The 27800-nt window shown below is 44.5% G+C and overlaps 1 protein-coding gene across 1 annotated transcript; it reads right to left on the bottom strand.

The window, feature by feature from the left end:
* Positions 1-27664, bottom strand: LOC126980620 (paired box protein Pax-6-like; the record flags this gene model as incomplete). Its single annotated transcript, XM_050830722.1, has 4 exons — positions 1-339; positions 7767-7947; positions 8337-8502; positions 27607-27664. Coding segments are annotated over 4 exons (744 nt in total), but the record flags the coding sequence as incomplete, so codon positions are not given.
* Positions 27665-27800: the final 136 nt, after the last annotated feature.

The raw sequence follows: 27800 nt of genomic DNA, 5'->3' as shown, positions 1-27800 counted from the left end.
TCACCACTGCGCACGAGACCACGAATTCGGACCATTCAACAACCGCAGCTTATCGTACATCGGGTCCTGCGTGGGCGTGAGGGAGGGCGTGGGGGTGCTGGCGTTGCTACTGTGGGTGGAATTCCCTCCGCCCACGCCCATGGTCTGGTTCCCTCCTCCTCCAGCTCCTCCTCCGCTTCCACCTCCTCCTCCTCCACCTCCTCCACCTCCCGTCGCAGGCACTATGGTTCCTCCGCTGCCGCCCCCCGCCGAAGGGTTGCCGCCCCCCGCTCCTGAAGGCGACCCACCCACCTGCTCCTTGTTGGTGATGTTTCTAAGGACGCGGTTAATGGACGAGACCTGGAGGAGAGAAGGAGAGGATTAGCATAAGGAAAGAAAAGGAGATGAAGGAAGGAGGGAGAGAAAGGAAGGTATGAAGGAAAGGGAGAGAGGGAGAGAAGAGGAGTAAAATAAGAAAAGAAAAGGATATGAAGGAAGGAAAGAGAAAGGGAGGTATGAATGGATGGAAAGGGAGGAAGGAAAGGGAGAAGGGAGAGAAAGGAAGGGAGGAGGAGAAGGAAGAAGAAGAAAAGGACATTAAACAAAAAGAACAAAGAAAAAACAGTGAAAAATGAGGCAGGAACAGTGGAAATAATAATAATAATAATAATAATAATAATAATAATAATAATAATAATAATAATAATAATAATAATAATAATAATAATAATAATAACAATAGAACTACACCTCTTATTCATCATCTCCTCCTCCTCCTCCTCCTCCTCCTCCTCCTTCATTACCCAACATTCCTCCACCACTCAATACAAGGGATCAAAACTGCACACCAACGAAACAGGATCCAACCTTATTTGAATAGGTTCCGATCCCCTACAGAGAGGCTTTGATACCCCTATACACTGACTCGAGGGAAACATGGAAACTAGGAAAAGCAGGCTACAGAAGGACTTGGGTATATATATAATAAGGTTGGTTGGTTGGTTTTGTGGTTAAGTCTTAGTTGTTTTTTGCACTAATTAATTCTGCGGGAAGGTTGTTGTAGTGACGAATGACTTTGTTCGGTATTAGAAAAAAACGCCTATTGATATTTCTACTGCTTCGTCTCATGCTTTTGAAGTGGAAGACAAAGAAGATGAAGAGGAGGAGGAGGAGGAGGAGGAGGAGGAGGAGGAGGAAACATGAAAACATGGACTAGCAGGCAGCAGAAAGCCTGTTGGCTCATTACTAGGCTGCCTGCGTTCAGTGATTCAATCAATCCATTTGCCATAGGAGTGGCTTGCAGGGAAGGATTAAAGCACTTGTGTACCTACTCTTGGGAACGTTCAGTTCACTCCCGATGCAGCAAAGTGGCGATCAATGCGTTTCTTGAAGGAGTTGATGGTCTCTGCGCTAACCACTTCTGCAGGAAGGCTGTTCCAATGGCGAACAACTCTATTCGAGAAATAACTCCTGCCGATGTCGGTATTGCATCGCTTTGCTTGAATTGTTTTTCCGTTGTTTCTTGTTCTCAGGTTGGTTTGTAGCGTGAAGAGTTTGGAGTGATCAACGTTGCTGAGCTTGTTCAGGTACTTAAAGACTTGTATCATGTCTCCCCGCAGTCGTCTCTTTTCCAACGTGAAGAGGTTGAGTCGCTCGAGTCGCTCTTCATAGGGCTTCGTCCTCAGTGATGGTATCATCTTCGTGGCGCGGCGCTGTACTCTCTCAAGTAATTCAATGTCTTTCCTGTAATTAGGAGACCAGAATTGCACGGCGTATTCCAGGTGGGGCCTTACCAGCGAATTGTACAAGGATAACATAACTCCCGGCGTCTTGTATTCGAAGTTCCTCGATATGAACCCAAGCATTGTATTGGCTTTCTTACAGGCGGACTTGCAGTGTTTTGTTTGTTTCAAGTCACTGCTGATGGTGACCCCGAGGTCTCTTTCCTCTTGCACAACATGTAGTGGTTCGCCACCCATGTGGTATGTGTGGTTGCTGTTTCTGGATCCGATATGCATTACTTTACATTTGGCAGTGTTGAAGGACATCTGCCATGTTTCTGACCACCGAGTGATCTGGTCCAGGCCTCTCTGGATAATTTTGCAGTCTGTTGTTGTGAGGGCCTTCCCACCCACCTTTGTGTCGTCGGCAAATTTTGAAAGATTGGATTTCAATCCTAGTTCTAGGTCGTTGATATATATGATGAAAAGTATGGGTCCCAGCACTGACCCCTGTGGCACTCCACTTGTGACCGGGAGCCACTCGGAGGCCTGTCCGTTGAGTACAACTCGTTGTTTTCTTTCAGTGAGCCAGTCCTTGATCCACGCTGTCAGATTGCCGCCTAATCCCGCCGACTTGAGTTTCTTGAGGAGTCTTTCATGCGGCACTTTGTCAAAGGCTTTCTGAAAGTCTAGATATATAACATCGCTGGGGATATGATTATCCCAGTTTTCATAGATACCTTGGAAGAAGTCCAATAAATTGGTTAAGCATGAGCGCTTGTTCCTGAAACCGTGCTCAGCATCGGAAATGATGTTGTTGTCTTCAAGGAACCTAACGAGTTTGTCTCTGATGATCTTCTCGAGGATTTTTCCCGCCACTGAGGTCAGGCTGATTGGTCTGTAGTTTAGGGCCACGCTTTTGTCTCCCTTTTTGTAGATCGGAGTTACATTCGCTTGTTTCCAGTCTTTTGGGACTTTGTTTGGGAGGAGGAGGAGGAGGAGGAAATGAAAGGGAAAAGGAAGATGGAGTTTGAAGAGATAGGTTGGAGGAGAAAATGGAGGAGGAAGAGGAAGAGGAGGAGGAGGAAGAAGAAGAATTACAAGAAAACTAACAAAAGAAAAGGAGGAGGAGGAGGAGGAGGAGGAAGAAGAAGAGGAGGAGGAAGACAACGAAACAAAACATGAAAAGGAAAGAAAAACATAAAAAACACCCGTACACACACACACACACACACACACACACACACACACACACACACACACACACACACACACACACACACACACAAAGAAAACCTCCACCTGACGTCAACATCTCCAAAACCCCCCTTCCTCCTCCTCCTCCTCCTCCTCCTCCTCCTCCTCCTCCTTTTCACCTTCTTCCTTCCCCCCTTCGAAAAAAAAAAAAGTCTGCCTTCAGAAAAAAAACAAAGAGAAAACGAACAAAAACAATATTGGAAAACGAGTGCAATATTCCTCCTGCCAATATTGAAATCTTCTTTGACTTTTCATCTTACGCGGAGGAGGAGAAGGAGGAGGAGGAGGAGGAGGAAGAGGAAGAACAATAAGAGGAGGAAGAAGTACCGGGAAAAGATGAATAAAAAGAAGGAAAATATAGATAGATAGAGAGAGAGAGAGAGAGAGAGAGAGAGAGAGAGAGTCAGTCCCGTCGACCTCAAGAGCTTTTATTAAATACGAAAAGATTTGACACTTTTTTCATCCTCCTCCTCCTCCTCTTCCTCTCCTCCTCCTCCTCTTCCTCCTCCTCCTTTTGATCCTCCCTTCCCCTTTCTGATAATCGTCGATAATCTCGTATAATTGAAGACCTCTTTGCGACGCGTTCCAAACATGTCGCCAAAGTCACGCACACACGAACACACACACAGATCGGAAACTATTTTATTATAACTCTTATTACCGCGGCGAGAGAGAGAGAGAGAGAGAGAGAGAGAGAGAGAGAGAGAGAGAGAGACTGTAACAGGTTTTAGTCAGAAGCCGAATTTTTTTTTTTTTTGCTCTCCCTGAAAATTCTTTCCCTCTCCCTCCCTCCTTCCTTCTCTTCTCTCTCTCCTCTCCCTTCCTTTCCTCCCTTCCTTCTTACCTAGTTACTCTTCTCCCTTCCTTCCTCTCTCTCTCTCTCTTTCCTTCCTTTCGTTTCCTCCCTCACTACCTCCCTTTCTCTCCCTCCTCCCTTCGTCTCCCTTTCCTTCCTTCCTTCCTTCCTTCCTTCACCTATTCATTCCTTACTCACTTTCCTCCTTCTCTCTCCTTCTCTCCCTTTCTTTCGTTTCCTCTCCCTTCTTTCCCTTTCTTTCGTTTCGTTCTCTCCCTTCCTTTCGTTTCCCCCCTCACTACCTCCCTTTCTCTCCCTCCTTCCCTTCCTTCACCTATTCCATCCCTTACTCACTTTCCTCCTTCTCTCTCCTTCTCTCCTTTTCTTCCTCCCTTCCTCTCTTCTTCCTGATATTTACTCTTCACCTCCTTTCCTATCTCTTACTTTCCGCCCTTCCTTCCCCTTCCTCTCTCCCTCCCTCCCTTCATCTTTCCCTTCTTTTTTTCCCTCCATCTCTCTCCCCCTTCCTTTCCACCCTCTTTTCCTCCCTCCCTTCCTCTTTTCCTCCTATCCTTCCCCTCCTCTTCCCTTCCTCTCTCTCTCCCTCTTCCTTCCCTCCCTCCCCTTCCCTCTCCCTCTCTCCCTCCGTCTCCCGTCACTGAGCAACGTAATGGCCGAGGTCTCTGTCCCTCTGATTGACCTGCTTTGTGGGCGTCCCCCTTACCCCCCCTTCTCTCTCTCTCTCTCTCTCTCTCTCTCTCTCTCTCTCTGATGATGATGATAATGAAGAAGATAGGAAGAAAAGAGAAGAGAAAGAAAATGAGAAAGAGGAGGAGGAGGAAGAGGAGGAACAAAAGGAGAAAAAAGTAGAAAGAAAAAACAACAGGAAAAGAAAGACAAAGAAGAATGAAAAGAAGAGGAAGAAAAGAAGAGGAGAAGGAGAAGGAAGAGGAGGAGGAGGAGGAGAATAAGTTGTCGTGGTTAGTTTCCTTTTACGGTTGTGGTTTTTTGGTGGTGGTGGTGGTGGTGGTGGTAGTTGCCAGAAGTTCAATTTCCTTTAAGTATGTCTATGTAGTAGTAGTAGTAGCAGTAGTAGTAGAAGTAGTAGTAGTAGTAGTAGTAGTAGTAGTAGTAGTAACCCATATACCAAACCTAATTACCTCACTTATACAACTTTAGACACCACCACCATCACCACCACCACCACCACCACCATCACCATCACCACCACCATCACCACCACCAGAACCCTCTTATAAACAATCCAATCCCCTTCTTTTCCTCCCCATCTCAGTACTCGATCCCTTAACCCAGAGGTCACACTTCGTACTCCAATCCTGTAGCCACGCAAACAGGATCGGACTCCACAAACTCGACGAGGATGGGATTCAAACCCTTGCCAGCAGGTTATATAGGATCTGATCCCACGCAAGGAGACTTATATAGGATTAGAAGTACCTCGGTCTTATAATTATGCTCACCACCACCATCACCACCATCACCACCACCACCACCATCACCACCAGCGGAGCGGCGGCGGGCGGGGCGCTACTCGGTTCACTGCGCGCTCATTGGCTAAGAAAGGAGGAGGAGAAGGAGGAGGAGGAGGAGGTCGGTGGTGAGAGGAGAGGTAGAAAGAGGAGGGGCGAGGGAGAAGAGTGGACTGGACGAGGAGGAGGAAGAAGTGGAGGAGGAGGAGGAGGAGGAGGAGGAGGAGGGGCGTGGCTAATCATGCTATATTGGGCTGGTCCGGCAAAGTGGAGGGAAAGAAGAAGAGGAAGAAGAGGAGGAGGAGGAGGAGGAGGTTACTCTTCTCCTTGGTAACACTTCTTGGACAAACAGACAATGACAAGCTCTTCGTAGGAGTAAACAGATTAGGAGGAGGAGGAGGAGGAGGAGGAGGAACCAAAGAAAAATAAAAAGACAGAAAAAAACCGAATCAGAGAGAGAGAGAGAGAGAGAGAGAGAGAGAGATCCGATTACCTGTGGGTTCACCTTACATAGTGACAACAAAACAATGGGTGGTTGGCCGCCATGTTGGTACACCCCGTTGACCGCTGCCCCCCCCCCTCTCCCCCTCTCTCTCTCTCTCGGTAATTTCTTTTTTAAATTGATTCACTTTCAACAATAAAATAATAGGAAAAGGAAGAAAGGAAGGAAGGAAGGAGGGAAGGAAGGAAGGAAGGAAGGAAGGAAGGAAGGAGGGAGGAAGGAAGGAAGGAAGGAAGGAAGGAAGGAAGAAAGAAAGAAGAAGAGGAAGAAGAAAAAGAAGAATGAAAAGAGAAGAAGAAGAAGAAGAAGAAGAAGAAGAAGAAGAAGAAGAAGAAGAAGAGGAAGAAGAAGAAGAAGAACAACAACAACAACAACAACAAAACTAAAATACAAAAAAAAAATCAAGACAAAAAATATCAAACTTATAACAAAAAAAATAATAAAAATAAAAAAATTCACACCACGATTAATAAAATTCTTGACATTCCTCGCTGTGTCCTTTTTTATGTCCTTGAGGTAACCTGACCCCCCTCCCCCTCCCCCTCCCCCTCCCCCTCCTCCTCCTCCTCTTTCACCACACACTTCTTCGTCCTTACCTGGGGCTTCCTCAGGTAACACGACCCTCTCTACCTTTGCCTCACCTCCTCCTCCCTCCCTCCCTCGCCTTCTCTCTCTTTCTCTTTCTCTCCTTCTCCTTTTTCTTCTCGTTTTTTTTTTCTCTCTTTATTCCTCCCCATTTTCTTCCACCTCACTCTCCGTCTTTTTCCTCTTCCCCTTCTCTTTCTTTTCTAACCTACTCTCCCTTCTCTTTGCTCTTTCTCTCTTTTCTCTCTCCCTCCTTTTCCTCTGTTCCTCTCTGCCTATTCTCTCTCTCTCTCTCTCTATTCCCCTTCATCAATTCCTCTTTCTCCTCTCCCTCAATTCCTCTTAAACACAATCCCTCATTAACAAAACCCTAATTCACTTATTTTTTCCTATTTTCTGTCTTGCCTTTTCATTTATCCTTTATCTCTACTTTTTCATCTCCTTTATCACCCTTACTAATAAACCCTCATTCGCAACTGTTTATACCTCCTCTATTTGTCTCTCATTTTCTTTTTTGTTTTATTTATCTTCATTTTTTATCATTTTTATCAGTGCCCGCAACTGTTTATCCCCCTCTATTTGTCTCTCCTTTTCCTTTTATTCTTTTATTTATCTTCTTTTTTTATCATTTTTATCCGTTCCCGTCAGCGCCGTAACTCGACCCCGCGCCAGGCGACTCCTCCCCTCGCTATCTCCGGGACAGATTAGGATCTCGCCGCGCCGCCCCTCCTGACGCTGCCGGACTCATTATTTTGTCCCTGGCACGCGATGGTTGTGAGTGAGGGGGAGGGGAGGAGGAGGGGGAGGTAGGGGGGATGTGTGTGTGTGGTGGGGAAGAAGGGGTGGAGTGAGTTTTTTTTCTTTTTTTTGGGGGGGAGAAGGATGGGGTACGTGTGGGTGAAAGGGAAGGAAGGGAAAGGAGATGGAAGGGAAGGGTACTGAACACTCTTTGGAAATGCTACGGTATATTTAATTAAGGGAATATTAGGTTAAACAAAAAAAATACCATTACGATAACACACACACTAAGTAACCACTCTTAGCATAGCCCCCCTTCTTCAATAACACTAAGAAAAGAAAAGAAAAAAAAGAAAGACTCATTTAGCATAGTTCCCCTTCGTCAATAACACTAAGGAATAAAATAAAAATAAAAACACTCTAAGGATAGTTCCCCTTCGTCGGTAACACTAAGAAAATAAAAAAAGAAAAGAAAGACTCATTTAGCATAGTTCCCCTTCGTCAATAACACTAAGGAATAAAATAAAAATAAAAAACACTAAGGATAGTTCCCCTTCGTCAGTAACACTAAAAAAAGAAGAAACACCAACAGACTCTTTTAGCATAGTCCCCCTTCGTCAATAACATAACGAAATACAAAGAACACCAAAGCATAGTTCACCTTCGACAGTAACCCGGCCCCCTCCGTCGGTACTCACGCTGGGGATGTTGTCGGCGGAGCACACGCCCTCGGACAGCAGACGGTCGCGGATCTCCCAGGCGAAGATCGACGGACACTCCCGCTTGAACTGCGCGATGCGGGCCACCACTTCCTGCGTCGCCACCCGCGGCTTCGAACCCCCGATGGCGCGCGGCCGAATGGAACCCGTCTCATAGTACCTGGAAATGGGGGCGAAGAAGGGGGGTGGGGGGGTGAGGGCGGTTAGAATGGGGGGTGAGGAGGAGTTGGAGGGGTGGTGTGTGTGTGTGTGTGTGTGTGTGTGTGTGTGTATCTGTGTGTGTGTCTTTTGTGTTTCTGTGTATACCACTGTGTGTGTATCAATTCTTACATCTGTGTGTGTATGTGTGTGTACGTGTGTATGTGAACGACCAATGTTTGTGTGCACCTAAATTTGTGTGTATTTCTATTTGTGTGTGGTTGTGTGCGTTTTTGTGGGTTTGTGTACGTGTTCTGAATAGGGTCTCCGTGTGCGTTTTGGAAGGGCTGTGTGTACCTTTGTCTCAGTGTGTGTGTGTGTGTGTGTGTGTGTGTGACTCCCTCCCCTCACCTGCCGAGAATCTTGGAGACGCAGCCGTTGGACACCTGGAGAATTCGGGAGATGTCGCAGGGGCGCGCGCCGGAGTGAGCGAGCTCGATGATCTTCTGGCGGGTGGTGTCTGGGAGGGGCCGGCCAGAGACGAACACTCCGCCCAGCTGGTTCACGCCGCTATGACCTGGGTGGGAGAGAGAGAGAGAGGGGTGTGTTAGTGGTGCTGGTGGTGGTAGTGGTGCTGGTGATGAGGAGAAAGGTGTGTTAGTGGTGTTAGTGGTGGTGTTAGTGGTGTTGGTGGAGGTGAAGGGGACAGAGTAAGTACAGAATGAATACAATAATAATGATAACAAATGAAATGATGGTAATGATGATAAAAATAATAATAATAATAATAATAATAATAATAATAATAATAATAATAATAATAATAATAATAATAATAATAATAATAATAATAATAATAGATAATAGATAATGATAATAAAGTAGTGCATTATATATACAGATAGATAGATAGATAGATAAATAGACAGAAAGACACACTGATAGATAGATGGATAGATAGATAAATAAATAGAGAGAAATAAAGGGAGAGAAAGACCTGTAGAGAGAGAGAGAGAGAGAGAGAGAGAGAGAGAGAGAGAGAGAGAGAGAGAGAGAGAGAGAGAGAGAGAGAGAGTTATCTTATCATTTTCTTATCGTTTTCTTTTTTTTTTTGTCTTCGCTTAAAAATAAATAAATATTCTTGTTATTTTTTATTTATGTTTTTTTTTTGTTCTTTTTTTGCTCTTGTTATGTATTTCCTCCTCCTCCTCCTCCTCCTCCTCCTCCTCCTCCTCTACCATCTCATTAACCCTTTCCTCCATCTCTGAGCACTCCCTCCTTCTTCTCTCCTCCTTTCTCTCTCCTCTCCCATTCGCAAAGAGGAGGATAGGAAGACAAGAGGAGAGAGGAGGGAGGAAAGAGGAAGGCGTGGAGGGATCAAGGAATGGAGGAGGAGGAGGAGGAGGAGGAGGAGAAGGAAGAGAAGAAGGAGGAAAGAATGAAGAAGAAAGAAGACTAGAGGAAAGGAGAAGGAGGAAAAGATGGAGGAGAAAGAATGGAGAAAGAACCAAAGAATAAGAGGAGGAGGAGAAGGAAGAGGGGAAGGAAGGCCAAAAGAAAGAGAAGGAGGAGGAGAAGGATGGAAAGAGAGAAAGAAAAAGAGAAAAAGAAGGAAGGGAGGTGAAGGAATGGAGGAAGAGGAATAGGAGGAGGAGGAGGAGGAGGAGAAAAAGAATAAGAGGAGGAGGAGAAGGTAGAGGAGAAGGAAGAACAAAAGAAGAAAGGGAAGAAACAGGAGGAGGAGGAGGAGGAGGAGAAGGATGGAAAGAGAGAAAGAAAAAGAGAAAAAGAAGGAAGTGAGGTGAAGGAATGGAGGAGAAGGAATAAGAGGAGGAGAGGAGGAGGAGGAGGAGGAGGAGAAGGATGGAAAGAGAGAAAGAAAATGAGAAAGAGAAGAAGGAAGAGAAGTGAAGGAATGGAGGAGAAGGAATAAGAGGAGGAGGAGGAGGAGGAGGAGGAGGAGGAGGAGGAGGAGGAGGAGAAGGAGGAGGAGGAGGAGGAGAAGGATGGAAAGAAAGAAAATGAGAAAGAGAAGAAGGAAGGGAGGTGAAGGAATGGAGGAGAAGGAATAAGAGGAGGAGAGGAGGAGGAGGAGGAGGAGGAGGAGGAGGAGGAGGAGGAGCTGTCTTGATCTATTCCACACTAGACTGACTCTTGTGTCCTATGCAAGCCATTACTATGCAAGCTGGCGGAGGGGCGGGGCGGGCCTGTCTCTCTCTCTCTCTCTCTCTCTCTCTTCTTCTTCTTTCTTTTATTTTTTCTTATTCAACTCTTCTCTTCTTCTTCTTATTCTTCTTCTTTTTTCTCTTTTTCTCTTTTTTCATCGTCTTGTTGTTATTTTTGCTTGTTATTCTGTTCTTTCTTCCTTTCTTCTTCTTTTCCGTCTTCATCATCTCTCTCGTTTTTCTTTTCCTCCTTTTCTTCTTTCTTCTTCTCCTTCTTTTTCTCTTTTCTTCTTTTTCTTGTTCATGTTTTCTTCCTCCTCCTCATCTTCCTTCTCTTCTTCTTCTTCTTCTTCCTCCTCCTCATCTTCCTTCTCTTCTTCTTCTTCTTCTTCCTCCTCCTCCTCTTCCTTCTCTTCTTCTTCTTCTTCTTCTTCTTCCTCCTCCTCATCTTCCTTCTCTTCTTCTTCTTCTTCTTCTTCTTCCTCCTCATCTTCCTTCTCTTCTTCTTCTTCTTCTTCTTCTTCCTCCTCCTCCTCCTTCGCCGCTTTCAATAATCCCTTTTTTCCTCCCTTCCTTCCTTCCTCTTCTGCTTCAACACACTTTTATTCTCCTTCTTCTCCCTCACTTAACCTTCCTCCCTTTCTTCCCTCCTCCTCCTCCTCCTCCTCCTCCTCCTCCTCCTCCTTTTTTCTCTCACCTTTTTCTCCTCCATCGCTTCTCCTATACTATCTCATTCACCTTCTTACTATCTCCTCCTCCTCCTCCTCCTCCTCCTCCTCCTCCTCCTCCTCCTCCTCCTCCATTCTCCCACCTGTTTCTCCTCCATCGGGTTAACCTCCTTTCCCATTCACCATCTTCCTACCTACCTCCTCCTCCTCCTCCTCCTCCTCCTCCTCCTCCTCCTCCTCTCCCTCCTCCTCCTGACCCCCACCATCACCACCACGGGCATATCAAGTTCCTCTCCCTTTTTTTTCCTTCCTCCTCCTCCCTCCTCCTCCTCCTCCTCCTTCCCTCACCTCTCCAAATTGTTTTCTTGTTATAATTTGTTTTGGAACATTCTTTCACAAGCTGTTGTTAGGCCTGGTCTTGAGGGAGTTTGTTGTTTTTGTTGCTGTTTTTCTTTTTTGTTTTGATTTGTTTTACCGTTTGTGAGCTTTTCTTGATGTATATTAGTTTTTATTTATCCATTTTCTTTTTCTTCTTATTTTTCTCAGCTTTTTTTTTCTTGATATCTTCGAAGGTAACTTTTTTTTTTTTTACCCTCATTAAAGGCTGGTAATCTTCTTTTGTTTCATATATTAATCCATTTTTTTCTCCTTTTGTTTCTTTCAGTAATTATATTTTTTCTGCAGATGTCGTTGATGCCACTAATATTTTTTGTGTATTATTATTAAATGCTTGTAAAGTTTCGTTGATATATTTTTTTCTCTTTTTCTTCTTTTCCTCCTTTTTTTTCATTTCATGACTTAAATTTTCTGTTGATTTTTTTTGTATTGGTATTTACGCCCAATATTCATTCTTTTATTCAAGATTTTGTTTACATCGATATTAAAAGCTCTCAAAAGCCTATAGTTGTTGTCGTTCTTCTTGTTGTTATTGTTAGTGTTATGATATTTTTAATGATGTGTGGTTGATGATTTTGTTGTTGTTGTTGTTGTTGTTGTTGTTGTTGTTGTTGTTGATGATTTTGTTGTTGTTGTTACTGTTGTTATATCCTTCTTCCCCCTCCCCCCCTGGGCTTATTGCAGTTCGCCTCACCGCTCCCAACCTTTACCTGGCCGGAACATCGCTGGTTTACTGTCTTAATAACCGGCCGGAACAGGTGTGGGAATACAGGTGAGATGAGCGGTGTTGATGTTGGAGGTGGTGTTGTTGTTGTTGTTGGTGGTGGTGGTGTTGATGTTGGTGATGGTGGAGTTGTTGTTGGTGGTGGTGGCGGTGTTGATGGTGGTGTTGGTGGAGTTGTTGTTGGTGGTGTTGATGTTGTTGGTGTTGGTGGTTGGTAGTGGTGGTGATGGTGGTGGTGGTGGTGGTGGTGTTGATGTTGTTGGTGTTGATGTTGTTGGTGTTGGTGGTTGGTGGTGGTGGTGGTGGTGTTGGTGGTGGTGGTGTTGGTGGTGTTGATGTTGTTGGTGTTGATGTTGTTGGTGTTGGTGGTTGGTAGTGGTGGTGGTGGTGTTGGTGGTGGTGGTGTAGGTGGTGTTGATGTTGTTGGTGTTGGTGGTTGGCAGTGGTGGTGATGGTGGTGTTGGTGGTGGTTTTGATGTTGGAGACGGCGTTTTTTTTTAATATTTTTTTTACAAGGAGACAGCACAAGGGCACAAAAAAAGGAAACAATAATAAAATAAAAAAAAGCCCGCTACTCGCTGCTCCTGTAGAGAATCCGAAGAGGTGGCCGAAGGAGGGGTCAATTACGGGAGGAGAGGTGGCCAAACTAATATATTTTTCTTTTGCTTAAATATTACAGTTAGCTTTCTGTCTGTTTTTATGTATGTATGTATGTATATATGTATGTGTGTATGTATGTATGTGTGTATGTATGTGAAAACGGTGGCTGAGTGGTGAAAAATAAACACACACAAAAAAACGAAAAAGAAAAGGAAAATAATAGAAAAACAGAATATTACAATTACAATTAGCTTTATGTCTGTTTTTATGTATGTATGTATGTATGTATGTATGTATGTATGTATGTATGTGTGTATGTGAAGGCGGTGGCTGAGTGATGAAAAACACACATAAAAAGAAACAAAAAAGAAAAGAAAAATGAGAAAAAAAAGAATATTACAATTACAATTAGCTTTATGTCTGTTTTTATGTATGTATGTATCTATGTATGTATGTAAGTATGTATGTATGTGCCCCACCGAAGCACTCCGATTTTTCAAGACATCATCGCCGAGTTGTGCACGATTTCCCACATGTGTTTGCTCGTATGTAATGTATGCACGTATGTCTATCTGTCTGTCTGTCTGTTTATCTATCAATCTATCTGTCTGTTTATCTATCTGTCTGTTTATGGTTCTTTCACATACACACACACACACACACACCATCCCACACCGGCCCCGCTCACACTCCCCTTCCCCCCCCATACACACCCTCACTCACTCCCCCCCTCCCTCCACCCCTCCTCCCCCTCCCCCCCACACGCCACTCCGTCATGCACACACTCACATCAAACGTCAAACAAGAAAAGGAAGGAAAAAAATACACACACACAAAAAAAAAAAAAACGAAAAGGAAAAAGGAAAATAAGAGGAAAAAAAAGAATATTCCTCGCCACAAGCCACCATACGTCCGTCCAAAATCTGTATGTTTTTTTTTTTTTTTTGTGTGTGTGTGTGTGTGTGTTCGCCTTCGTTTTTTTTTTTTTCATTTTTTCCCCCTTTCATTCATTTCTCTTTACATTTTTCAACACCAAAAGATTCCTGGATTTCCCTCTCACTCTCTCTCTCTCTCTCTCTCTCTCTCTCTCTCTCTCTCTCTCTTAACCGGACCTGACAACACTTTCTGGATTTTTTGGTGAAGGTTTTTGAGAACGGAATAAGACTCGTGATGCACTTTTGTTTTATTTTTTTGTTTTTGTTTTGTGTTGTTTTTGATGTTGTTTCTTGTTTTGTTTCGTTGTGTTTTTGTTTTTCTTTAGTTAGCGTTTTCTTCATTTTTGGTTTTCTTTTTTTTTTTGGTTTTAAGATTCCGACTTTTCTTCTTTTCTTTCTTTCTTTTTTTATTTTTAGTTGTTTTAATTTTCTCTTTTCTTAGGCATTGTTTTGATTTCCTCCATCCTTTTCTTTTTCTCTGCCTTCCACTTTCCATTTCTACTTTCTCTCCCTCCCTCCATCCGCTCCTTTCTCTTTATCTCCTTCCTTCTTTCTCTCCCTCTCTTTTTCTTTTTTTTCTGTTGTTTTTGTTGCTGTTTTTTTGTTTTGTTCTTAGTTATCATTTTCTTTCTTTTTGGCTTATTGTTTTTATCTTATTTTTCTTATCTCTTCATATATAAATTTTTCCTTCTATCCCTTCCCTTATTCAATGCCTAAATCCTCCTCTCCTTCCCTTCCTCAAATCCTCCTCTTTTTCCTTTCTTCCTTCCCTCCATTTCTACTTTCCTCTCTTTCCCTCCCTTCTTCTCTCCTGAATTACTTCTCTTCTTCCCTCCATCTCTCTCTCTCTCTCTCTCCCTTTGTTTCTCTCCCTCCTACCATCCGTTTCTACTTTCCTTCCTTTTCCTCTCTTCTTCTTTCTCCGTTTTCTTCTCTCCCTCCATTCTTACTTTCCCTCCCTTCTTCCTTTCTTAATTACTTCTCTCTCCCTCTCTCTCTTTTTCCCTCCTTCCTTCCTTCCATCCATTCATCCATCCTTCCTTTCCTTTCTTTTTCTTTGCCCAATTACTTCTTTCTTTCTCCCTTCCTCCCTCTCTCCCTTCCTTCCTCCCTCCCCCTTCCGTCCCCATGATGCAAATATGTTCCACTAATCCTTTCAGTTACCTTTCCTCCGCTAATTATATGCTTACCTGTGGAGGGAGGGACACACACACACACACACACGCACACACACACACACAGTAAGGATATATAGAGGAGTGGATTGAGAAAGGGAGGAAAGGGAGGGAGGAAAGGGAGGGAAAGGAGATAATAAAGGGAGGGAGGAAGGAAAGGAAGGAAGGAAGGAAAAAAAGGAGAGAAAATTGAGAAGGGAAAGGGAGGAAAAAGAAGGAAAAGGGAGGAAGCGGAGAGGAAATGGAGGAAAGAGAGAATGAGGAGAGGAAGGAAAAGCAAGGGAATGGGAAGAAAGGGAGAAGGAAAAGGGAGAGAAGGAAAGGGAGGAAAGAAAGGGAGGTAAACGGCGCACCTGTCTGCCAATTACCTGTTCTAAGGAAAGGCAAAGGAAGACATTTATTTGGGCTCTTGTTTTTGTTGTTGTTGTTGTTGTTGTTGTTGTTTTGTTTGTCAGAGTGTATGGTTGGTTGGTGATGACGATGGAGGAGGAGGAGGAGGAGGAGGAAAAGATGAGAAGGAAAAGAAGAGGAAGAAGAAGGGGAGGAAGAAAAGTAGAAGACACAAATCATGATGAAGAGGAATGGGAAAGAGGAAGAGGAGGAGGAGATGGAAGAAAAAGAAGAGGAGGAGAAGGAAAAGGAAGAAAAAGAAGAGGAGGAGGAGGAGGAGACTAAAAGCAAGATAAAGAGGAAGACAAAAGAAAAAGAAAATGAAATAAGAAGAAAACGAAGAAGAAAACGAAGTGGAAGAGGAGGAGGAGGAGGAGAAGGAGGAAGAAGGTTATGGAATGCGTGGCAGACTCTTTTCCTTCCTTTTTTCTCTTTTTCTTTTTTCTTTAATCTCCAAAAATCATAATTACATTTTTTTCATTTCCAAAAAAACAACAACAACAGCTCCGAAACAAAAAAACAAAAGAAGAAAACAACGTAACCTCAAAACAATAACAAACAACAAAACAAAAACAATTAAAAACACACGCACGCACACACACACACACAAACAAACAAACACACACACACACACACACACACACACACACACAAAGGTAATTTCTGCAGGTGAATCTCAGGTTAATTATGCATAAGGAAGAAACAGGTAAAGGAGAAAGAATAGGAAGAGGAGGAGGAGGAGGAGGAGGAGGAGGAGGAGAAAGGAATGGAAGAGAGAGGATGCGTGGGTAAAATTAGTTAAGAGGAGTGAAAGAGAGAGAGAGAGAGAGAGAAAGGGAGAGGGAGAGAAGGAGGGAGAAGGATAAGAATGAATCGTTGGAAAACTTGAGCAGTGAGTGAGTGAGTGAGTGAAGGATGAGTAAATTAGTGAATAAATAAAAAAAAATCATGGAATACAAGTGGTGAGGATAATACGTGAGTGAGTGAGTGAGTGAGTGAGTGAGTGAGTGAGTGAGTGAGTGAGTGAGTGGGTGAGTGGGTGAGTGAGTGAGTGAGTGAGTGAGTGGGTGAGTGGGTGAGTGAGTGAGTGAGTGAGTGAGTGAGGTAGATACTGTTGGAAATTCAGAAAAGCGAAATGGAAAAAAGAAAAAAAATGAGTCTGGGCAAATGTCAGCGCTAATAAGTGAGTAATTGAATGAATAAGCGAGTGAGTGAATGAGTATACGGTGAGTGAGTGAGTGAGTGAGTGAGTGAGGTGGAGTGCGTGCGTGCGGCGGGGCGGGTCGCTAGACTGACCGTATATATTGTTGATCACCGGCAGAGCCACGCTTCACGGCTCACTGCCCCTAAATGAGACTGTCAGCTCTTGTAGGGCAAGACCAACAGCCGACCCGCCCCCCCCCCCCACCCTAGCCCTCCTCCTCCTCCTCCTCTTCCTCCTCCTCCTCTTATGGGTCCTCCTCCTCCTCCTCCTCCTCCTCTTCTTCCTCTTCTGGGTCCTACTCCTCCTCCTCCTCCTGGTGCTCCTCTTCCTCCTCCTCCTCTTCTCTCTGCGTCCTTCTCCTCTTCCTCCTCTTCTTCCTCTCTCTCTCTCTCTCTCTCTCTCTCTCTCTCTCTCTAAATCGTCACCCACACAGTTCTGGTTTCCTTTGGTCTCTCACATGCTAAATCTTACCTCCTCCTCCTCCTCCTCCTCCTCCTCCTCCTCCTCTTTCTCCTCCCACCTGTCTTTTCAACCGTAACCTGTCTCTTCCTTCTCTTCTCCTTCACCTGTTCATCCTTTCCTCCTCCTCTTCTTCCTCTTCCTCCTCCTCCTCCTTTTCATATTTCTCTTCCTCTTTCTTTTTTTTTATCTCTGTCTACCTCCTCCTCCTCCTCCTCCTCCCTTTCTGCTGCCTGCTAGTCCTTGTTTCCATGTTTCCTCCTTTTCCTCTCCTTTTCACTGTTCCTACTCATTCTTCTCCTTTCTCTTCCTCCTTTTCCTCTTTATCTACCTTTTCCTCCTCCTCCTCTTTTTTCTCTTTAATTTGCTCCTCCTCTTCCTCCTCCTCCTTCTCTCCCTCTCCCTTTTCTTTATCAGTCTATCTCTTCTTCCGTCTTTTCTTCATTTCACTCCTCCTCCTCCCCTTCTTCCTCCTTCTTCCTCCTCCTCCTCCTCCTCTTCTTCTTCTTCCCTTCTATGGTTGATTCCTCCTCCGGCTTCTTTTTATCACTCCTCCTCCTCCTCCTCCTCTTCCTCCTCCTCGCCTTCTTCTTCTTCTTCTTCTTCTTTTTCTTCTTCTTCCTTTTCCTCCTCGCCTTCTTCTTCTTCTTCTTTTTCTTCTTCTTCCTTTTCCTCCTCGCCTTCTTCTTCTTCTTCTTCTTCTTCTTCTTCTTCTTCTTCTTCTTCTTCTTCTTCTTCTTCTTCTTCTTCTTCTTCTTCCTCCTCCTCCTCCTCCATTAAGGACACAAACCACACAACTGTTAGCACGTGACCTTGAAGTGGTTTAAAGATGAATAAATGAATCTCTCTCTCTCTCTCTCTCTCTCTCTCTCTCTCTCTCTCTTTTTCCCTTTCTTTCACATTTTCTCTTTTTTTTCGTTCTCTCTTCTTCCTTTTCTCTTTCTTTTCCTTTTCTTTTCCTTCTTCTTCCTCTGTTTTCCTTTCATTTCCCTTCCTTTCCTTTTCTTACCTTTCCTTTCCTTCTCTCTCTAATCTTTCTCTCTTTTTCTTCACCTCTTCCATTCTTCTCCTCCTCCTCCTCCTCCTCCTCCTCCTCCTCCTCCTCCACATCCTCTCCCCCTCTCTCTCACACACAACACCTGTCCTTGAACGCGGTATAAAGGAAGTCCCATATCCTTTAAGTCGTTCTTGATCCTCTCTCTCGCCCTCTCCACGTGGAATCCAAACCTCTATCGCCCCAAGAATAGGATCCAACCCCACTTAGATCCCTCAAAATACACATACAGGGTTGAAGAGTGGAGGAAAGAGGGAAGAAGGAGAGAAGAGGAGGTAGTGGAGGTAAGGGAAGGGAAGGGATAGGAAATGGAGAGGAAGAGGAGATGGTATTGGAGGTAAGGGAAGGGAAGGGAAGGGAAAGGAAGGGAAGGTGAGGTAAGGTAAGGTAAGGGAAGGGCAGGGAAAATAAAGGGAGGGAAGGGAAGGGAAGGGAAGGGAAGGGAAGGGAAGGGAAGGGATGGGAAGGGAAGGGAAGGGAAGGGAAGGGAAGGGAAGGGAAGGGAAGGGAAGGAAAGTGAAAATAAAGGGAGGGAAGGGAAGGGAAGGGAAGGGAAGGGAAGAGAAAATAAAGGGAGGGAAGGGAAGGCAAGGTAAGGTAAGGTAAGGTAAGGTAAGGTAAGGTGAGGTAAGGTAAGGTAAGGTAAGTTAACGGAAGGGAAGGGAAGAGATAATAAAGGGAGGGAAGGGAAGGGAAGGAGTGGATACAAAATGGAGATGAAGATGAGAGGAAGGATGAAGAGGAGGAGGAGGAGGAGGAGAAGGAGGTAAGTAGAGGAGATAAAAGAGGGAACAAGGAGGGGGGGAGAGAGAAAGGGAATAAAGGGAGGAAAGAGAATAAAGGGAAGGAAAAGAGAAAGAGGAGAAGGGAGGGAGAGGCAAAGAGGAAGATAGAAAGGGGAAGGAAAAGAAGCTCGAAGGGAAAAAATAACGGGGAAGAGAAAAAGGGAGGAAGAAGGGAGAAGGAAAAGGAGAAGGGAAAGTGAGGGAGATAAGAGAAAGGGAGTAAACAGAGGAGAGAGAATGAAGAGAAGAGAATGAAAGAGGGAGAGGAGGGAGGAGGAAGAAGAAATATAGGAGGAAGAGAGGGGAGGGGAAAGAAGGGAAGGAAGGGGAAAGAAAGGGAATGAAAGAGGAAGGAGTAAACGAAGGGAGAGGAGAAAGAAGGGAAGGGAGGGAGGGGAAAAGGGAGGGGAAAGAAAGGGAATGAAAGAGGAGGGAGGAAACGAAGGGAGAGGAGAAAGAAGGGAAGGAATGGAGGGAGAGGGAAAGAGGAAGAAAGAGGAAGGAGGAAAAAGAGGAGCTGGAAGGGAGGAAATAAAGAGAGGGAAAGGAATGAAGGGGGAGAGGAGGAAAGGGGAGGAGGGAAAGGAGTATAAGGAGGGGGGAGGAAAAGGGGTGGGGGGAGGGGGGGAGGGGGGGTGTGTCGGACATTCATAGACTTGTCATGATGAATTAAAAACTAAATTACTTTGTGGTCCATCAACGCCGCGGAATGATGAGCCCAAAATTTTGTTCCACTTAATAATTTGATGACGTGACAACCTGTGTGTGTGTGGGGGGGGGGAGGAGGGGAGAGGAGGGGAGGGGGAGGGGGGCTGTGTGTGAGGGGAAGGAAGGGAGGGAGGGAAGGGGAAGGGATGTTGTGGGTAGGGGTTTTGTGTGTGTGTGTGTGTGTGTGTGTGTGTGTGTGTGTGTGTGTGTGTGTGTGTGTGTTAAATCATGTTTCTCTGTTTTTTTCTGTTTGTCTGTCTATTAAATCCGTTTGTTTTCTTTGTCTGTCTGTTTCTCTCTCCCTCTCCCTCTCCCTCTCTCCCTCTCTCTCTCTCTCTCTCTCTCTCTCTCTCTCTCTCTCCCCTCTTCTTCCCCCTCACAACGTAATCACTTGAGGGAGAACTGAGGTCATTTTGAGGCTGCACTAACCTCTCTCTCTCTCTCTCTCTCTCTCCCAATCCTATTCTCTTTTTCCTTGGTCCGTTTCCTTCCTTTTCCCCTCTTTTGTCTCCCTCCTCCTCCTCCTCCTCCTCCTCCTCCTCCTCCTTTTCCTCCTCCTCACCCTTCGCCTTTCCTCCCCTCTCTCCCTCTCTCTTTACCTTCCAATTCCTCTCTCTCTATCTCTCTCTCGTAACTCAGGTAACGGAGGAATTCTCTCTAGTGGAGGAATGTTGTCTTTGTCTCTCTCTCTCTCTCTCTCTCAGTAGTAGTAATAGTAATTCTTTTTTTCTACGTTTCTGCCTATTGCTGTGGTAGGCCTTCTTGGAGGTGCCTGATGGTCGGCCCCAACCTGTTATGGCGCGGGCGAGGTGTTTAAAATGGCGCCATCTTGCTTGGCTCATGCTACCCCCCGGAGCTCATCTTTCATCCTCTTTTTAGAGAAAATCTAGAGTCTGGGTTGATAAGTGGTCTTCAGGACAGTATGTGGGTAGTCTTAGGCCACTCGGCGGTGACTGAAAAAACCTAGCTTGTGGAACTGGGCAGGAGTCGAACCCGCGTCCTCCTAGATACAGCGACGGCACGGTAACCACTCAGCCACCGCCTCGCTTTTATGTTTTCGTCCATAAGAAAACGAAAACAAAAAGAGTCACTGAATGTCCTTATCATCTCTCTCTCTCTCTCTCTCTCTCTCTCGACACGCGCCAATCATCGCATTATCCTCGCGTCGTGGAGAGAGCTATCTTTATCTCACTCTCTCACTCTCTCTATATTTACCTCCTCGCTCAGCGCTGCCCTAAATTTACTTTCCTGCATCTCTTTTGTTTCTCTTCACCACTAGAGGCACAGGGGGGAGGGGTGGGAGGGAAAGGTGGAGGGGGATGGGAGGGGGTAGGGGAGGGGGGGAGGTTAGGATCAAAACAATGTAATAAGGTCATCTTTTCCTACGCTCTTTACTTTAGACTTTATTTAGTCTTATAATCTTTCCTTCTTCTTTATATACCTCACTATTTTTGTATTTTTTCCTCCATCTCCTGTTCCTCTTCTTCCTCATACTCAGCCTCTCCTATTCTTCCTTCTCCTCGTATTCCTCCTCCTCCTCATTTCACCTCTTTTCACCAGAATTTGCTCTCTTATTCTATGACAACCAGGAGCGTACATTTTGAATACTATGAGAGGATTGTGAGGGTATGTATTTTTTTTTTTTTTACGAGGGAAATAGCTCAAGGGGAAAAAAAAAAGGAAACAATAATGAAAAAAAGCCCGCTACTCGCTGCTTCCCCAACCCAATTCTTCCCTTCCTTTGATCGTATGCAAGTTACAGCGATCCAGGAATAAGAGAAAGGCTGAGAAAAGTACATTACGACTCCCTATTTTAAAACCCGTTTCCTCTCAGTGACCTCAAACCAAAAAAACGTTCCTGGTTCTAAAAACGTTTCCCTCAAGTTGATCTTCCTTCCTACACACTAGACGACCCTTCCAGATATACCCACAAAAACCCTCCTCCTCCTCCTCCTCCTCCTCCTCTTCCTCTAAAGTTAGTCTTGAACTCTATTGACCTGAAACTTAATGCACTCTTGACCTCCTTGTGTTAGTTTGGACTAGGTTAGAGGAGGGATGGGGGAAGGAAGGGGAGGGGAGGGAGGAGGGAGGGGGAGTGTGTGTGTGGGGGGGGGGAGTGGGGGGTGTTTAGATAAATAGATAGATATTGATAGATATATAGATATAGATAAAAATAAAAATAGATAAAATAATAAGAAAAACAAGTACCTCATTTCGCGCCCCCCCAAAAAATGACAAAAAAAACAAAACACAAACGTAACCTAAAACACAAAAACAAGAAAACAAAAACAAATATAAGAAAAGGAAACAAAAAACAAGTACACAAAAAAAACAAAAAAACAAAACAAAAAAACAAAACAAGACAAAAAACGAAGGGAAAAAAATAATGAGAAAGATACAGATAAAAAAAAACGAACGAACGAAGAAAAAGAAAACAAAAACAAAAAAAGAAAAGAAAAACCAACAATCTGGTATACCGTATCATGACCCTCTTACACTCTCCTAAGCTGATTAAACGCTGTCAGTCCTCCTTGTAAGCCCTTCTGAGAGTTCGCGGCGAGGAGGAGGAGGAGGAGGCAGTAAGTATAGTGTCAGCCATCAGCAAAGAGGAAGGTGGGAGGAAGGGGAGGAGGAGGAGGAGGGGGGAGGATCGTCAGCACTTCGCCAGCTTGTGTGTGTGGGGTGGGGGGTGAGAGCACTTGAAGTCTTGTATCTTGTCAGGCGAAGGTTGTCATGGGTGGGGTGGGGAGAGAGAGAGAGAGAGAGAGAGAGAGAGAGAGAGAGAGAGAGAGAGAGAGAGAGAGAGAGAGAGTAGCGGTTTAGTGTGTTGTGTTGTGATTGTGTGTGTGTGTGTGTGTGTGTGTGTGTGTGTGTGTGTGTGTGTGTGTGTGTGTGTGTGTGTGTCTAGTTATCTCTCTCTCTCTCTCTCTCTCTCAACATCTGTATTTCCCATTATATTCTCGTCACATTGACAGGCTGATTTCTTGTCTCTCTCTCTCCTCCTCCTCCTCCTCCTCCTCCTCCTCTGATGCGCTCACTTCCTCCTCCCTGTCTTCTCTCCCTTCCCTCCCTTTCTCTTCTTCCTCAATCCTGTTCTTGCTTTTTCTCTCTCTTCCTGTTTATTTTTCACCTTCTCTTCCTTCCATTTCTCCCTTTCTTCTTCCTCTTCTTCCTCTCTCTTCTTCTTCCTTTCTTTTTTTCTTTTCTTTTCTTCCAATTTCTCTTCACTCATTCTTTCATTTCTCTTTCCTCTTTCCTTTCTCATTTCCCCGCTTCTTCTATATTTTCCATCTCCCTTCTCATCTTCTGTATCTTTCCTCTCCCACCTCCTATCTTCTTATCCCTCCTTCTCTTCCATCTCTCCTCAATCTCTCCCCTTTCCCCTCGTCTCCCCTCACCCCCGTATCGTCCCAGGGGAGCCACGGGTGACGGCTGACACGCCCTGGAGGAGGGGAACAAGGCGCCGGGGACGTGTGGCTCCCCGCCCTTGTTATCAGCTGATGTTCGAGTTTGTTTACATCCGATCAGCTGATGTAATGTTTCCTGTACCGGGTAACGTTGAGTATCTGGTTTAATTTGGCTGTTTTTGGTTGTTCTTTGTGTTTATAATGTTTTTTTTTTCTACACGCGTGAAGTGATGTTATTTTGCTTCAACTTAAGTGGCTGGTTTTTTTTTCTCCCTTCTCTCCCTCTTTATCTCAATCCTATTCTTGTTTTTTTTTCTTTCTTCCTGTCTATTTTAACCTTTTCTTCCTCCCTTGTTTTTTTTCTACACACGTGAAGTGATGTTATTTTGCTTCAACTTAAGTGGCTGTTTTTTTTTCTCCTTTTTCTCCCTCTTTATCTCAATCCTATTCTTGTTTTTTTTCTTTCTTCCTGTCTATTTTCACCTTTTCTTCCTCCCTTGTTTTTTTTCCACACACGTGAAGTAATGTTATTTTGCTTCAACTTAAGTGGCTGTTTTTTTTCTCCCTTCTCACTCTCTTTATCTCGATCCTATTCATGTTTTTTTTCTTTCTTCCTGTCTACTTCTCACCTTTTCTTCCTCCCTTGTTTGTTTTTTCTACACACGTGAAGTAATGTTATTTTGCTTCAACTTAAGTGGCTGTTTTTTTTCTCCCTTCTCTCCCTCTTTGTCTCAATCCTATTCTTGTTTTTTTTCTTTCTTCCTGTCTACTTCTCACCTTTTCTTCCTCCCTTGTTTTTTTTCTACACACGTGAAGTAATGTTATTTTGCTTCAACTTAAGTGGCTGTTTTTTTTTCTCCCTTCTCTCCCTCTTTATCTCAATCCTATTCTTGTTTTTTTCTTTTCCTATTTCTTCCTCCTTGTTTTTTTTACACACGTGAAGTGATGTTATTTTGCTTCAACTTATGGTTGTTTTTTTTCTCCTTTCCTCCTCTTTATCTCAATCCTATTCTTGTTTTTTTTCTTTCTTCCTGTCTACTTCTCACCTTTTCTTCCTCCCTTGTTTTTTTTCTACACACGTGAAGTGATGTTATTTTGCTTCAACTTAAGTGGCTGTTTTTTTTTCTCCCTTCTCTCCCTCTTTATCTCAATCCTATTCATGTTTTTTTTCTTTCTTCCTGTCTACTTCTCACCTTTTCTTCCTCCCTTGTTTTTTTTCTTTCCACACACGTGAAGTAATGTTATTTTGCTTCCGCGTACGTGGATGGTTTGTTGTCGTTTTTGTTCAACAGTACACTGCAATTTTTCGTTACACTGCAAATGGGTTGTTTTATTTCAAGTGTCACTTTTTGTTTTAGTTTTACCACATCTGGCATTTTCTTGATCAGCATTTCTGTGTTTGTTTTAACGAGCTGCTTGTTATTTTCTTATCAACACGTTTGTTTGTTTGTTTTTTTATTTTGCTTTAAACGCATTTGTAGTTTTGTGGATTTTTTTTCTCTCTCTCTCACCTTCTGTTGAATAACATGATATCTGCCTTACAACAACAGTAGTAGTAGTAGTAATAGTGGTAGTAGTAGTAGTAGTAGTGGTCTTAGTTGTTGTTGTTGTTGTTGTTGTTGTAGATGAAAAATTGCTTACACGAAGAGGAGTTTGTGGGCATTCTCTTTTATCTTCCCTTTCTCTACATCTATTAACGTATTTGTCATCTTTAAGAAACGCACTTAGCTTGTTCTCCCCACTATACTTTCCTCCCTTCCAAACACACCGTTGTGACATTTAAATAGCCACCTCAGAACGACAGCTGTCAACAACCATCCTCCTCCGTCCGTCCTTTCCTTCTTCTTCCCAATCTTTCTTTTCCTTACTTTCCTCTCTTTCTTTTCCAAATATTTTCCCCTTTCTGTCTTAGCCTCCCTGTTGGTGCTTTAGTCAACTCGCTCAATACAAAGGCTTCGGAAGGTAAGGGGGAGGGGGAAGGAGGGGAGAGGAGGGGTTTCTCCTCCCTCCCCTTCCCTCCTTTCCTCCCTTCCCAAAAAACAATCATGACCACTGAGAAGGAAAAACCATGAGAGAGAGAGAGAGAGAGAGAGAGAGAGAGAGAGAGAGAGAGAGAGAGAGAGAGAGAGAGAGAGAGAGAGAGAGAGAGAGAGAGAGAGAGAGAGAGGTGTGTGTGTGTGTGTGTGTGTGTATGTGTCTCTTCTAGTCCATTTCTTTCTTTTCTGGATACTTTTGTTTCTTAGGCATTATAGCTTCAGAAGAGAGATTACGAGAGAGAGAGAGAGAGAGAGAGAGAGAGAGAGAGAGAGAGAGAGAGAGAGAGAGAGAGAGAGAGAGAGAGAGAGAGAGAGAGAGAGAGAGAGAGAGAGAGAGAGAGAGAGAGAGACGGAGAGGCGGAAATCAAGAGGGATAAGACAGATGGAGAAAGGAGGAAAGATCAGATAAAGGGAGAGAGAAAGAGAAAGAGAAAGAAAGAGAGAGAGAGGGGAGGAGAAAGGGAGGGAATGGAGGGGAAAAACGGAGAGGAATGGAAGAGGGGAGAGGAGGGGAAAGGAGAAAACTACGGCCAAATGGAGAGAAAGGAGAGGAGGAAAGAGGGGAGGCGGAGGAAAGAGAGAGAGGAAAGGGTAAGGTATGAGAGGGGAGAGAGAGAGAGAAAGAGAGAGGGAGAGAAAGAGAGAGAGAGAGAGGGGAGAAGTCAAACGGAGAGAAGAGGCTGTAGAAAGAGGGAAATGGAGGGAAAAGGAAGGGTGAGGTGAGGGAAAGAGGAGGAGGAGGAAGAGAGGAGGAGGAGGGGGAAGGAAGAGGAGAGAGGGAGTAGGGGGGAGAGAAGGGAAGGGGAGGGAAAGTGTAGTTGAGGGGAAATGAGACGAGGAGGAGAGAAAAGAGGAGGAGGGAAGGGGGGAGGAGAAGAGAGGGAGGGGAGGGGAGGGGAAGGAAGGGGAGGGGAGGGAGTCTAGTTGAGAGGAAACAACGGGAGAGAGAGAAGGGGAAGCAAGGGGTTAGAGGGGAGGGAAGGGGAAGTGAAGGCAGGGAAGGCAAGGGGGATAGATGGGAAGGGGAAGGAGAAGGGAAGCAGAGGAAGGAAGGGGAAGAGGGAGAGGGGAGAGGAAGAACAGGGAAGGGAAAGGGAAGGGTAGGAAGGCGAAAAGGGAGAGAGAGAAAGGGAAAAAGGAGGAAGGAAAGGGAGGGAAAGGAAGGAGGAGAGAAGAAGGGGAAAAGGTAGGGAAGGAAGGAAAACCAGACAAAAGTTAGGGAGAGAGGGAAGGAGAGAAAGGGGAACGAGGGGAGGGGAGAAGGTAAGGGAAGGGGAAGGAAAGGGGAGGGAAGCGAAGGAAGGGGAAAGAGGGGAAGGAAAGGGAAAACAAGACGGAAGGTAGGGAGAGAGGGAAGGAGAGAAAGGGTATGAGGGGGGGAGAGAGGGGAAGGGAAGGGGAGGGGAGGAGAAGAGAGGGAAGGAAGGGAAGGGAAGAGAAGGGAAGGAAAGGAAGGAAACGGAAGAGAAGAGAAGGAGGAAAGGGAAGAGAAGGGAAGGGAAGGGAAGGGAAGGGCAGGAAAACAAAGAAGAGAAGAGAAAGGAGGGAAAATGGGGAATTGAGGAGTGTGTGGAAGGGGAAAGAAAAGGAAGGGAAGGAGAAGAGAAGGGAGGAAAGAAAGGGGAGGAGAGGGGAAAAAGGGGAAGGGGAGGGAGGGAGAACGGGAAGGAGAGAAAGGGGTCCGCGGGGAGGGGAGAAGGGAAGGGAAGGGAAGGGAAGGGGAGGAAGAAGGGAAGGGAAGGGGAGGAAAACAAAGAAGAGAAGAGAAAGGAGGGGAAAAAAGGGGATTAGAGGAGAGTAGGGGAGGGAAAAGAAAGGGAAGGGAAGGGGAAGGGAGGGAAGGAAGGGGAGGGAAGGGGGGAGAAGGCAAGACAAAAGGTAGGGAGAGAGGGAAGGAGAAAAAGGGATATGAGGGGAGGGAAGGGGGGAAGAGAAGGGGAGGGAAGGGGAAGAAAGGGTAGTGAAGGGGAGGGAATGGGGAGGAAGGGGAAGGGAGGGGAAGGGTAACGAGACAGCGGTGAGGGGAAATGGTGTTAGGGAAGGTGTTTGTTGGGTAACGAAGGGAGGGGAAGGGCGAGGCGTGAGGGGAATGCTCTCTCTCTCTCTCTCTCAGGCATACACACACATACTTTTTTTTGTTTTATTTTTGTTTGTTTTTGTTGTTGTTGGTTGAGTAGTAGTAGTAGTAGTAGTAGTAGTAGTAGTAGTAGTAGCAGTAGTAGTGGTACGTAGTAGTGGCGGTAGTAGTGGCGGCAGTAGTAGTAGTAGTAGTAGTAGTAGTAGTAGTAGTTGCTGTTGTTGTTGTTGTTGTTGTTGTTTTCACACGAATCAATTAATCAATCAATGAATAAATAAACAAAGAAAGATAATATTTAAAGATCGAGGAAGAAAGTGAAAGGAAGAAAATCAGGTGAAGAAAAAGAAGAAAAATGACAAACGGTAAGAAGACAAAAAAATATCCATACACGTAGAAAAACAAAGAAGAAAAAAAACAAATACAGAAAAAACAAAATAAGCAAGAAAAAAATAATAAAGGAGAGAGAGAGAAGAAGAAGAAAGAAGACAGAAAAAAGATAAAAAAGAAAACAATCATAAAGAAGAAAAAAAACATTATAAAACAAAAAGCAAAACAGAGAAAAAACAAAATCAAATAATCTAGTAAAAGAAAAAGAAGAAAAAAAGATGAAGAAAAAGAAAACAATAATAGAGAAGGAAAAAAACAATAAAAAACAAAGAAAAAAACAAAAGCAAAATCAAATAATCTACTAAAAGAAAAAGAAGAAGAAAAAAAGATGAAGAAAAAGAAAACAATAATAGAGAAGAAAAAAAAACAAAAAAAAACAAAGAAAAAAACAAAAAAAAAATCAAATAATCTAGAAAATAAAAAAAGAAGAAAAAAATACCAGGTGAGGACAGTGACGGGCCTCAGCGTGTCACCTGTCCTCATTAGTCCCACCAGGTGTTGTGCTCCTTACCTGAGGGTCCGAGGGAGTAGTCGAGCGCGTCTGAGGGAGGACAAGAGGCGTCAGTACAAGGGAGAGAAGGATAAAAAGGAGAGGGGAGGGGGAGAAAGGGAGTAAAAATGAGAATAACGTTAAAAAAGGGAGGAAAGAGCCGTCGTAAGGGAGAAAAAGAGGAGGAAAAAGGGAGGGGGGAAGGGGGAGGAAGG

The sequence above is a fragment of the Eriocheir sinensis genome, chromosome 44 (assembly GCF_024679095.1).
Source record: "Eriocheir sinensis breed Jianghai 21 chromosome 44, ASM2467909v1, whole genome shotgun sequence".
Classification (NCBI taxonomy): domain Eukaryota; kingdom Metazoa; phylum Arthropoda; class Malacostraca; order Decapoda; family Varunidae; genus Eriocheir; species Eriocheir sinensis.
This window is presented reverse-complemented; position numbering and strand designations above follow the sequence as displayed.